This window comes from Helianthus annuus, chromosome 16, assembly GCF_002127325.2.
Source record: "Helianthus annuus cultivar XRQ/B chromosome 16, HanXRQr2.0-SUNRISE, whole genome shotgun sequence".
Taxonomy (NCBI): Eukaryota; Viridiplantae; Streptophyta; class Magnoliopsida; order Asterales; family Asteraceae; genus Helianthus; species Helianthus annuus.
The window spans coordinates 45,094,953-45,109,236 of NC_035448.2; the positions used below are offsets into that span (position 1 = coordinate 45,094,953).

At 39.2% G+C, this 14,284-nt stretch overlaps 1 protein-coding gene across 1 annotated transcript; it reads right to left on the minus strand.

Moving 5' to 3' along the window:
* Positions 1-13,079: 13,079 nt before the first annotated feature.
* On the minus strand, positions 13,080-13,916 carry LOC110932106 (extensin-like). The gene has a single exon (XM_022175465.1). The coding sequence runs from the start codon at positions 13,914-13,916 to the stop codon at positions 13,080-13,082; it is 837 nt and encodes a 278-aa protein (XP_022031157.1).
* Between the last annotated feature and the right edge of the window lie 368 nt (positions 13,917-14,284).

Below are 14,284 nucleotides of genomic sequence, written 5' to 3' on the forward strand. Positions count from 1 at the left end.
TATGGGCATTTTGGTCATTTTAAAGGTTATAAAAGAGTTTAAATATTAATCTGAGTTACAGGTCTGATATAATCAGTAAAAATACTTAATTTAATAAGTTATAACAGTAGGGTATTGCATATATGTGAAATTTATCTTTTATAACTAAACTATGCACCGTAGGGGCATTTTGGTAATTTCACATAGGCTTAAAACGTCAAAACTGGAAATCTGAGTTTCAAACTTTTACTTACTGTTAAAATATAAAAATTTACTAAAAATATCAGTAGGTATCAAGTCATATATTTTAAAAATAGTTTTAATACATACTTTGCGCTTAAAACGCGTAAAAAGACGGTTTTAAGCGATTTCCGGGCTTTATAAGAAAAGCTGATATTTTTATCATTCCAGAAGGCTTAAAATATTTTATTTATCATGTTGGATCAGTAGAAAAAAGTTTGGTATCAAAATGATTTGTAAAACTCTTTTTATAGGCCAAAAGGGCAAAACCGACAATTACCGAGTTAAAGCTATAACCCTATGTTATGCTCAGCCTAAAAATAATTAAAAATCTTCAAAAATCCCAAAAATATTATTTTATATCAGTAGGAAAAAAGTTTGGTATAAAAATTTGGGTTTAAATAGGCTATATGCTAATTATGCCATTTAATTAATAAAAAGCTTTCTAATTACGCTATTGAGCATAACTCCTAATCTAGACCTCAAACTGATGTGAAAATTTTTGGGACATGTTTATATTTCAGTAATAAAGGTTCCTATTCTTTTACATTATCAAAAATCATGTTTTAAAGTCATATGGGCATAATAGTCAACATTTAAGCATTTAACGGAAGTATGCATATGAATCGGATAACTAATGAACCAAGTTGTATAATCACAGAGGGTTATACTAACATGTAACCTGGTCCTAATAAAGCTCTAAGGCATTTCTAAACTATGCTCTAATGGGTCAGAACTGAAAGTCAAAGCAAAAGTCTACTTTTGCGACTTTCGGTTCCGAACCGAGCTTAAACTGAAAATTGTCGGGTTGAGCATGTTTAGACATGTTCTTAAATTAATTACCAAGTTATATTAGTGATAAAACAGGTTGCATGGCTTTTACATTGTTAATTATGCATTTATTCGAAAATTAGCTTTCTGTTGACTTTTTATAATTAACTTTGACCCGACAATTGCCCTAGTTAGAATGGGAATCAGAGAGTGCCCTTTTAAGGGTTTATTACCCACATAATTACCAACTCATAGGTACTTTCAATTCGAGATTTGAGTGGGCAAATTATGATTAATTACGAAGTCAAACCTTAATTACGACGGTTTGAATTTACGCTAATAAACTAAGTAAAACTGAATTAAGGAAGGTTAAGGAAGCTTACAATAGTCCTATGCACGACTAATGACTTCTAGAAAGTGGCCTTGAGCTCCAGGTATCTCCAGAAATGAAGTTGTGAGAGTTTTCAAGTGAGTGTGTGAAATGTTGCAACAAAGAGGGTGCTCATATATGAAATTTGATGCAACAAGATCACTCCAAATAAGTCTATGCATGATCCTTGATCAATACAAGTGTCCCTAGTGCATGAAATACCATTGGGGCAGCCCCTGCTATGTAAAACAATGCATGTAAGTCGGTTAAACAGCCTTTACAGGCATCTGCCAAGCTTTTTGTCGCTGGCAGTCCCAGGCGGCCCGCGTAAGAGTCCCTAGGGGGTCTACGCGGCCGGTATGAGGCCCAGCTTCAGGTCAACAAGTTTCAGCAAATTGCATTTTGGCCCCTGATCCTTATAAACGTGGTTTTAACTTCTTTTCTTGCATTTTCAACCCTCTAAAATGATTTTTAAGGGCTCTAAGACATAACCAAACATTGTTAAGTCCTTAGTTAACTTTATGATCACCCGAAAAACCTTAAATTTCAACGTTGATGCTTTTAACCCCTCATATACGAATGTTATCATAACTTTCTCATACGGAATCGAAACCTTGTGAAATTTTTATCACTTATTCTAGTGAGCATAATTAATCGTTATAAAGCTTCGGGTTTGCTAAAAGATCACTCGGAGGTATAAATTAAACATGTTGACACTTTTAACCCTTGCGATGTGTAAACTCTCACTTCCTTTCTCAAACGGCTTCATACACTTCATAATTCATTCGTTTAAGGGTATAGACATCGTGTAGGATCGTTGAAAGGTATATTTATCCAATGTTGACATTTTTAATCCTTTTATTCACATACTTTCTTTGTTTGTCAACTGTAGTCCCTCTAAAGTAATTCTTTACACATTTAATGCTCATGACACGTGTCGATATAATATTGGACATGAATTTACGAGGTATTACGTCCTCACCCCCTTAAAAGAAATCTCGACCTCGAGATTTACTGAAATAAATGAGGGTACTTTTCTTTCATTGTGGACTCTACCTCCCGCGTGTACTCGGGACCTCTACGGGCATCCCATTTAACCTTTACAATTGGCACATGCTTCCTTCGAAGCTTCTTAACCTGTCGATCCTCGATCGACAAAGGTTTTTCCACAAATTTCAAGCTCTCATCTATGTGCACATCCGTATGTGGTATAACTAGCGATTCATCGGCTAGACATTTCTTCAGATTGCAGATGTGGAATACGTTATGAATACCACTGAGCTCGTCAGGCAATTTTAACTTGTAAGCCATTGATCCGACACATTCGATGATCTCGAATGGTCCAATATATCTCGGGCTTAACTTGCCTTTCTTACCAAATCGCATCACTCCTTTCCAGGGTGATACTTTCAGTAACACTTTGTCACCAACCTCAAACTTTAGAGGTTTACGCCTCTTGTCTGCGTAGCTTTTCTGCCTATCTCTGGCAGCTTTGAGATGATCTCTTATCTGCACGATCTTATCGGTCGTCTCCAGGACTATATGAGGTCCTGTTAGTTGGACATCTCCAACTTCTGCCCAACAAACGGGCGTTCTGCACTTCCTTCCATATAAGGCTTCAAATGGTGCATCTTGGATACTGGAGTGATAGCTATTATTGTATGAAAACTCGATCAGTGGAAGATGATTATCCCAACTTCCACCTAGATCAATAACACAAGCTCTTAACATATCTTCCAGTGTTTGAATCGTTCGCTCGCTTTGACCATCCGTTTGCGGATGATATGCAGTGCTGAAGTTTAGTCAGGTGCCCAAGGATTGCTGAAAGCTTTTACAGAAATGTGAGGTATACCTTGTATCCTTATCAGAAATGATTGATACTGGCACCCCAAGGAGAGATACAATCTCATCCACGTACAGCTAAGCTAACTTATCTGAGCTGTGTGTTTCCTTAATGGGTAGGAAATGGGCTGACTTAGTCAATCTATCCACTATCACCCAAATAGTATCATTTCCTTTCCTTGTCTTTGGCAATTTGGTGATAAAATCCATTGTCACCATTTCCCACTTCCAGGTGGGAAGTTCAGGCTGTTGTAGCAAACCTGGCGGCTTTTGATGTTCAGCTTTGACTTGTGCGCACGTCAAACATTTAGCTACATAGGTAGCTATAGACTTCTTCAAGCCTATCCACCAATAATTTGCCTTCAGATCCTGGTACATCTTATCAGCTCCAGGATGAACGGAGTACTTAGAACTATGGGCTTCCTGGAGGATTACATCCCGAAGTCCTCCATAAATTGGAACCCATATTCGTCCATTTAATCTTAGGATTCCGTCCTTGCCATGAGATCACTGTTCCGCGGTTACTCCTAACTTCTCATCAGGATAGTTAGCTTCTAGTACGGCTTCCTTCTGCGCAGCTAACAACCTTTCATGCAAACTATTCTTTAATTCAATGCTCTTGGCATTGATTCTTATAGGCTTCACCCTTTCTTTTCTACTTAAGGCATCGGCGACTACATTCGCCTTGCCTGGATGGTATCGTATCTCACAGTCATAATCATTTAGTGTTTCCAAACATCGTCGCTACCTCATGTTCAAGTCCTTCTGATTAAACAAGTGTTGAAGGCTCTTGTGATCAGAATAGATCACGCACTTGGTTCCATATAAATAATGCCTCCACAGTTTTAGTGCAAATACAACAGCACCCAACTCCAAGTCATGGGTGGTGTAGTTCTTCTCGTGCATCTTTAACTGTCAAGAAGCATAGGCAATAACCTTGCCTTTCTGCATAAGCACACATCCCATACCTGTGTGCGATGCATCACAATACACCACAAATTCTTCGATACCTTCTGGCAATGTCAGCACTGGTGCATTGCTCAACTTCTGTTTGAGAATGTCAAAAGATTCTTGCTGCTTAGGCCCCCAGTCAAATTTGCTATTCTTGTGAGTTAGTAAGGTCAGGGGTGCTACAATTCTTGAGAAGTTTTCAATAAATCGCATATAGTATCCTACTAGTCCTAGAAAGCTGCGAATCTCCGTGGGCGTCTTTGGCTCTTGCCAATTCATAATAGCTTCGATCTTAGCGGGTTCCACTTGGATACCACGCTCACTAACAACATGTCCAAGGAATTGGACTTCGCGAAGTCAAATTCACATTTCGAAAACTTGGCATAGAGCTTTTCTTGATGAAGCGGTTTTTGGATGCAACGGAGATGCTTCTCATGGTCAGCTTGGCTCTTTGAGTAAATGAGAATGTCATCAATGAAGACGATGACAAATTTATCTAGGTAGGGCTTGCAGATGCGATTCATGAGATCCATGAATGCTGCAGGTTCATTAGTGAGCCCAAAAGGCATCACTAAGAACTCGTAATGACCATAGCGAGTCCTAAATGCAGTCTTGTGTACATCTTCATCTTTAACCTTCAGTTGATGATAGCCTGACCTCAAATCGATCTTAGAGAAGTAACTTGGCCCTTGCAGCTGATCGAACAGATCGTCGATCCTGGGCAATAGATATCTATTCTTGATAGTGACTTTGTTGAGCTCGCGATAATCGATGCATAGATGCGTCGATCCATCCTTCTTCTTTACAAACAGGATTGGCGCTCCCCAAGGGGACGAACTAGGTCTAATAAAACCTTTGGCTAACAAGTCATCCAATTGTGTTCTCAACTCTTTCATTTCCGTTGGTGCCAACCTGTAAGGCGCTCTTGCGACAGGTGCTGCTCCAGGGATGATGTCAATTCTGAATTCTACTTGCCTATCTGGTGGAAAACCAGGTAGTTCTTCCGGAAAACTTCTGGGTACTCAGAAATGATAGGGATATCTTCAACCTTAGGCTTCTTCTCATCAATAGTTACCTGTGCCATATAAATGACACAACCCTTCTTCAGACACCTAGATGCATTAAGCATAGACACTTGCTCAGGCAATCCATACTGGGTATCTCCCTGAATGGTAAGTGGCTCACCAGACGGAGTCTTGATCACCACTTGCTTCTTGTGCAAACGATCTGGGCTTGGTTATGAGATAACCAATCCATGCCTATAACTATGTCAAAACTGGCTAACTTCAAGGGAAGCAAGGATAACGGGAAGGAGTGGTTCCTAATGGATATAACACATCCATCTAACACAGACAATCTGGCAGGGCTTCGCCGTATCATACAAGATCACAACCTAACTGCTTGTCTAGTTTCGCTCAAATGACCCCTATATATAGGACATATGGTTTTGCTTATACATACATGACAAATAAGCGAAACCTCACAATGACACATGAGCGGACCTACTAGACTGACACATGAGCGAAACCTCTCTTATGACATATAAGCGAAACCATGTCTAAAACATGATTTCTCGATTTCCGTGCATGATACAATCAGCTCTAACCTAAGACTCGAACTAAGATGTAGTCGACAGACAACTGCACCAACAGACTCCCCCTTGAATGTTGACGGAATCTTCAGTGAGAGTCTTCAAACATGACAGCTCTTCAATCTTGATCGGTCTTCTTCAGGAACTCTTCCTGGAATCATGTACCTGGATCTTTCTCTGGCTCTAACTCTCGTCAGACTCCCCCTATCATCAAGCTGGGATCGCTGTCTAGAATTTGTTATCACCATTGAAATCAAATCCTGGCTTTATCAGTTTAAGCTCTTCTCAGGTTCTGATGTATCTCCTGGCTTTTCGTAGCAACAGGATCAGAAACCTACACAACTCAAACATTCTATTACAAACCAACAAAGTTGTGATTCAACTTAATGAATCAACTAAACCTTTGAGAATTTTTCACATTTAAAATTTATCAAACTTTGAACCATTTTTAAATTTGATTAAACATTTCAAACCAATTTAACTAAACCAATTGTTCAACTTGTTTAGCCTTTGAGATTTTGAATATCAGCTCTTCAACATCAGTTGTCGAAAATCTTTTTGAATTTTTCAAAATATGAAACATAAAAGCAATAACAGAAATTAAATGCAGAAATGAAATATGTACAAACATTATTTTTGTGAGCTCGTGCAAGAGGATCATATCAGTTTATGAAACAAATCACCAACACCGTTAGGCTTGATTACATTTTAAGTTCTAAATAATTCACCTAGATTGTCAGTATGTTTGTCCACTTAAATTTTCACACAAAGTTCAACTGTTTCGAGATACACAATTAGTGTCTTAATTACTTAAACTTAACCGTGTGTCCCACTACTTGAATATACTCCCGTATCCAGATCCCAATATTCAATCTTACAGGTGAGTATACCACAGATGATATCTGTAAAGGGGTTATGTGCGAGGGCCGTGAGAGCTCAGGTCGATACTTACGTATACGCAGAGAGATGACGGCTTCGACTTTCGGTGTGTCCCCTTTAGAGGATCTTTTGATTTCAACAGCAGTGATTATCAATTTTATTGTTTAATCAACTTGCTGAGGGCTATGCTGTGTTTCAAGCACTTTGCGGAAACTATTATCCGGGGACTAGATCAGTATTTCCATACAGCAGAAGTCCCGGGATAACACCCCAGATATCACTGAGCATAAAGACCTAGTATCTCAGAATAAGTGACCTTTCAAACAAGATTTCAGGGGTTACCTATATATCCAAGAAGTTGTTAACCCACAGAACAAGCAAGTTTGAATTTAGGTTTATATCTCGTTACAGTTGACTGAATGTGCGAAAACCTACTAACACATCCACAGTGAGATTATTTATCACATTTTGATTTTTTTAATGTTTTTGACTTTTTCAAATTTTCTAACTTTTTTAAATTTTTTCTCCCCCTAAAATCAAAATATGTTTCAATTTTGATTTTCTGGGAAAATTTGAAACAAACTGTACAAACTTGGCAACATGATGAGAATCACTTCAATTCTCCATCCACCTGGCGTAAACAATCAGAACTCCCCCTCACAACAAACTATTTTCCCATTATGATCTCAAAACACTTAAGCTTGTTTTAATCAAAATGGTTTTTCCGGAAAACTTAGTTTGTTTATTAACCATTTGTAGGTTTTGGGGATACTTCATCACTTTGTTTTCTTCAAACATTTGAAAGATTTAGCATTTCCATTTCAAATATCACTTTGTAGAAAATCAAGTACAACTTAATGTCCCTGATTTACCACATGTAAGGCAAAAAATCACCAGAGTGAATTTTCTCAAGAAATGTGCCGATTCATGTTCCACGCTTACCAACCTGGGAACTCCGGCAAGTCAGGTTTTTCTATTTAAACAGATTCACCCAAGCCTGGCGGTCCTTGGGTGATTTCGAATTCTTGTTCAACAATGGTGGAAAGTTTGCATCATCCATTGTTAAACCAGAATTCTCCATTTTTACCTCAACCAATGGCTCCTCTGGCTTTAATGAACCAGATTCATTGCCTGCAGGTGGCTTGTCTGACTTTGACATGTCAGATTCATCGCCGGCCATCTTCTTCTTCTTTTCTTCTTTCGTCCTCAGATTTGTATCTGATGAATTCATCTTACTTGACTTTGCCATCGAGGGAGTAGATTCATTAGAACTCTTATTTTTACCAATAGATGAACCCGAGGACAAGATCTTTTCGAGATACTCTCTCGCCTTCTTCCTCTTCTTCCTCAGTCTGCCTTTCTGCCCCTGTGAAAGTTTAACTTTCTTTTCTTGAATTGTCTGTTCGTGAACTTTAGATTTTAGAACCTTCTGTTCATGGGGCTTGACTTTGACTGGAATCTTTGCCAATTTTTGAGACTTAGCCCTCAATCTGTCATTCGATCTCCTTGGGCAATCTCTGGCAATGTGACCTCTGATGTTGCAGTTAAAGCATCTTCTTTTCTCATAATTCCAACTTTGGCAGTTAACAGCAATGTGTCCCTGATAACCGCATCAGTAACACACTCTGTTATCGTACCAATCACCATTTTCAGCCCAAATACTCAGATCAAAGCATTGTTTGGCTTGGTGATATTCCTTTCTCCTATTGATTGCTGGATTTGACTTTAGAGCACTGTGGTCCGACCTGCACCACTTATTTCCAACAATTTTTGAGTTTTCATTTTTAGATTTTTGTGATTTTGCATAATGATTGGATGACTGAACTGATAAGCTTTTATTTTCATTTTGAACATTTTTCTCATTTTTAATTTTTTGTTTCTGTTCCATTTTCTTCTTCAAAGGTTTTTGCTCAGAGCATTCTCCCTTTTCAGTAGATTGTAGAACAGTTTTTTGAAATTTTTCTTTTAATTTCAAAAACAATTTTTGTTTTTTAATTTTTTCATTCTCATCATCAGATTTATCATCACAATCCTCAATTTTGACTTTGTCAAAATTTGTGACATTGTCACTTATTGGAACTGAATTGATTGGTTTTGGACAAGGAAAATTCAAACTGTCTGATGCAGTCACAAAACCTATCAATTTCTTTTCAAGTTCATCAATCTTGTTTCTTGAATTTTCAGCTTCATTTTCAAGCTGAGATATTCTTTCAAGATGAGACTTGATTGATTTTTCATTCTCAATCTTATTGTTTTCAAGAATAGTTTTTTGATTTTCCAAAACTTTTAACTGTTCTTGAAATTTTATTTCATTTGCTTTCAGATTTTTGTTTTCCAGTTTTATCCAGAAATCTTCATTTTCTGACGATTTCTTTTTGCTTTCAAAGTCTTTTTCTTTTTCTTTCAAAAACTTGTTTTCTGATATTAAACTGTTTAAGTCTTTTAACAGTTTAACATTCTCGGATTTCAACTCATCACAATTTCCCTGTAAATCCAGAATCTGGTTTTCATCAGTTTGCTTCTCCTCTTTCAACTTCTTGACCTCCAATGTCAAACTTTCCGCATCCTTCAAGAGTTTGTCATTGTCAGTCTTAAAGTTGTCACATTTGGAGCATACTGATTCAGAACTTGAGGATTCATTCTTCACAAATTCTTCATTCTTTGGATCTTGTTCTTTCTCTATCTTATATGTACCTGCACCAAAGATTGTAACGAAATCAAGAGGATTTTCATTATCACCAATATAACAACCCCTTTTCATATCATATTTCAAATTTCTTTTTGCTGCCCAACAAACATTGATTCTTTTGTTTATTTCATATATCACATCTAAATTCAAATCATCCAAATTCATTTTTATTTTATCCAACATATCTCTCTTCTTTTGATAAAGTTCATAATCATGATTTTTATGTTTGCTGATGAATTTATTCAGAGGTAATTTTGAAAAACTAGAATTTTCTTTCAGATTTTTCAAAAAATCATCCCATTCAGCTGGTAATCCATTAGCAAACTTTGATACCATTTCAGCTTCTGATATTACTATTTGATTTTCTTTCAAATAGTCAATCAAACGATCAAAACGCTTCTCCAAATCATCCAATTTTTCATCTTTCTTACTCAGAAAATATTAGAACCGGTTACTCCAAACCTCTTTGGACAATTTCTGATAAGAACTACTGAAATATCCTCGATACCAATCATTTAACCTTTTAAGATCATTGTTTTCTTGTTCATCAAAAACCATTGCCATTTTTCTAACAATCCCGACACGTTTTCTCTCAAAATGTCACAAAAGTGAAATTCCAAGATGTAAGGGATAGAAAAGCGAAACCAGGTTAAGTCCAAATGAACGAAACCAGTTATTGTCTGAATAAGCGGAACTAGTAATGTTCAAATGAGCGGAACTGTAATGTTCAAATGAGCGGAACCAGTAATGTTCAAATGAGCGTACTGTGAGTTGTCACAAGAGCGAAACCTAAGTGTTCACTGGAGCGAAACCACAAATTCTTGAACCCTTGAAGCGAAACTTTTCGAGCGAAACCCCTGGATTTTGGTGACACAAAAGCGGAACTATGTGACTTTTGGAGCGAAACTATCAAATAATGTGACACTGGAGCGGAACTAGGTGATCAAATAAGCGAAACTATACAAAGTCCGTATAAGCGAAACCTAGTCCGAAGGTAGTTTGACCCATTTTTAGTCCGTATTTTGGTCCGAAACTTTCCAGGGTTTGTCTATGTCCAAATGTCTACACTCTGAGAAATTTTGATCCAATTTTGACCGTTAAAACTCTCTGAAATTATGAAAGAAGGTGTAGAAATCAGAATTTTTGAGCGAAAACGAGCTAAACGGTAAGAACTCTTCCTCCTGAGCTCTGATACCACTTGTAGGATCGTTATACGACCTGACGAGTCGATCAGAAGAGTGCTCAGACTGAATCAGAGGCGGAATTCTTTGATTCAGTCTTTGTTTAGCTTGATTTCACAATTTAACGTCTCTTTTATTGATCTGCTAACACTGTACAAGCTCTGGAGACAATCTGGCAGGGCTTCGCCGTATCTTACAAGATCACAACCTAACTGCTTGTCTAGTTTCGCTCAAATGACCCCTATATATAGGACATATGGTTTTGCTTATACATACATGACAAATAAGCGAAACCTCACAATGACACATGAGCGGAACTACTAGACTGACACATGAGCGAAACCTCTCTTATGACATATAAGCGAAACCATGTCTAAAACATGATTTCTCAATTTCCATGCATGATACAATCAGCCCTAACCTAAGACTCGAACTAAGATGTAGTCGACAGACAACTGCACCAACACACGTTATCGTCAAGAACAGCTTCTCGTGCATCCATCCGGAAGACCCTTGCATTGGTCTTCTTGGCTTCCTCAGGCTTTTTGGCATATTTAGGGCAGTTGGACTTGATGTGCACTTTTTCATTGCAGTTATAGCACGTCGCATCCTTGATTTTCTTGCAGTCTAAGGTCTTGTGCTCACTTGACTTACAAATCCCACAGGCCCTCGGTTGTGATTGGGATTTCGACTCGTATCTGCACTTCCCAAAATGGTGCTTCTTACCGATTTTACACTTGGGCTTATCACCCGTCTGCTGACCATCCTTCTTAGATCCAGAATTCTTTTTGTGGTCGGAATTTCCCTTGTGTTTCTTATCTGAACGTCGTGAGTTATCATCCTCACGCTTCCTCTTTTCAGCATCGGTGTTTCTCAGTGATCTCTGCCTGAACGCGTCTAGAGTCAGAGACAATGATATATCAGTTGCAGATCGAAAAGTAGCTGGTTGAGAGGTCTTCACACTCGCCTTGATTTCTGGGGTTAAACCCCCAATGAAACGAGCTATCCGCTTGGGTTCTGGTGTCACTAGGTAAGGAACCAACCTTGACATCGTGTTGAAGCTTGTAAGGTAGGCTTGACAATCCAGGTTTTTCATAACCAGTGACAAGAAATCAGCTTCAATCTTTTCAACCTCATGCTGAGGGTAGTAGTTTTCCTTAATGAGAGCAACAAACTGATCCGATGTCAGATTGTACAATGGGATCTTCCCGGTAGCTTAGATCAAAGACCTCCACCAAGCTAGTGCCTCACCTTTGAATGACTGAGATACAAACTTTACAACATCCTTATCAGCGCAACCACTAATATCAACCACTATGTCCATTTCATCCAACCATGTCATACAGTCGACAGCTCCTTTCTCCCCAGTGAAATCCCTGGGTTTGCAGGAGATAAAATATTTATGGTGCATCCCTTAGCACGTGGTTCTTGATTTAGCACCATTCTCTTAGATGGAACACTCCTTTGGTTTGATGAGTGATGAGAATCACTCTTGTGAGCGGTATGAGTTCTAGAGGGTGGTTTAGAGTGTGGTACTGACTGAGTCCTGACCTGGGTACCATTGGATTCTTTGAACTGTCTATCCAGAGCTCGAGTAATAGCATTATCTATTAATGCCTGTAATTCTGCTCTTGCTATGTTGACTCTGGAAGTGTCATGATTAACTCTAGGGTGGCTGTTAACTTCGTCTGACCCAGGCATGTAGCTTGATTGCTACATAAAATAATGATTTTAATTTATTCAGAGGTCTATAACAGTTCTATCATTCTAGATGATTTATTAATCATGGTATTTAAGAAACCATTTTGATTAATTTGTTAAGCATATATATATTCAGGATTTTTCATTATAATAATCCTTAGTTACAATTAAAATATATTAATGGCAAAAAAGCCAAGTCACATGGACAGTTTTAAATTTTTATTCATGATCTAATAGGATCAAGGTATTGAGGTTTTAATCATAGTTCACTACCTCTTCTTAACAGGGGGTCGAAGACCACGACTGTCTTTTGTCTTATATGACAATGAATATAGCCCGTAGACATTACATCCCTATTGGATGTTTAATACAATAAAAGAAATTGGAAAATCCAATATAAGGATGACTTATACGATTTTATCGAATCACATTTTGCCAGGAGTGTTAACATGTTTTCAGATGTTAACAAGAATCTGCATCTTAATAAGGAACTACCATCATGGCCCTGTCTTATTATGACACATGGGCTAGGTCTTGTCTCTAAGATTTATTTAATATATAATGGCAGATTTATTTTTAAAAAGGAATGATATTTTTCATTTATTTCATATATATATTTATGCATAATGACAAAAATGAAATTTAAAATTTAACCATTCCACTACGAATTAAGAAATACAAGTTTGCCCTAAACGGGACTTCTAACTGAAATAACATGCCCACGCAGGGGCTAAACAAACCTAACATACCCACGCAGGGGTTAAACAGAAAAACATGCCCACACAGGAGCGGAACACAGAAAGACATGCCCACGCAGGGGCTGAATACAGAAACAAATGTCCACGTAGGGACTTGATTACAACATAAATAAATAAACAAGGATCTTCAAAAATCCCTTCCCTTGGTCTTCCCCTTGATTAGGCTTGCCAAACCTCTAAAGAATCCGCGGTTGTTCCTGCGCTCTGCTTGAACTTCCCGCTCAACCTGGCTCAACCTTTCGAGAACCTCCTGTTGTCGTTCTGGCGGTATCAATTGCGGCTGTGGCGGCTGCTGATGTGGAGGTTGAGGAGGTGGCGGTTGTTGGTACCCATAAGCTGGGTATCCAACTCCCCAGGGAGCTCCATAGGGCCCTTCAGGGTGGAGAGCATTGTAATCCCATGCTGCTTGGTATGGGTCAACCTCTGCATAATTGTAGTTGGTGTGGGCCGGCTGGTCAAAGGGATTATACGCCGCTGAGCCGGCATATGCAGGAATCGGGTTACCAAAACCCAACGGTGGTGGTGCTACAGGCGCGAAGTCTACCTCCGAGACGGGGTATAAAGGCCCTCCCATCTGCGGGTCTTCATGGAGTGGCGGGTAGTGGCTGCCACTTGAAGGTTGGGGGGTGCTGATACGCACTCCTCCTCGCATGGACATCCGTGCGTTCGATCTTCTTCGCCTCAGTGGCTCCGGAGGCGGCTGCTGAACTGGTGGTGGTGGCGGTGGAGTGACTGCTACAAAACAAGAATCCTCAGAGGGATCCTCCTGCTGTTGCTGCTGCTGATGAGGCGAGGAGTGGTAAGAAGGGGTAAACACCCAATCATATTGGGCGAACCTCACCTGGTAACTGTCTGGACCACGGTAAGGTGATCCATGGAAGGATGATCCATCAGAAATATCGATGGGGTGGTTAGGGGTCCCGGTTGGAGGTTCGGCGGGATCCGTGTCTTCGTCCATGTCCATTGCATGGTCGCCCGAGAAGTGGTCTTCAGGTCCTAGTGGGTTAAAGCCCACTAGTTCTTCAATGTAGTTTGCCGGGTTGAACCGGCGTTGGAAGACAGGTGTCGGTCGTTAAAGGAATGGTGAGAGTTGGACCGCTGGAGAGGTATAAAAGAAGGCTATGGGTTGTGGGGCTCATTTTCAGATTGAGGCCCGAAAGAGTGGTGATAAGATAGTGACAAACTAAGCGAGACGGATCGCCTCGCTGGCTCAATATACGTCCTCCAATGCTCCTGAGGACTGGTACTCATTGTGATTGATGGGGTTCTTCTATGTGACGGCCCGGCTTCGTGGTCATGCCCAGTGACGGGAGCCTTGCCTCTTCCCCTTCT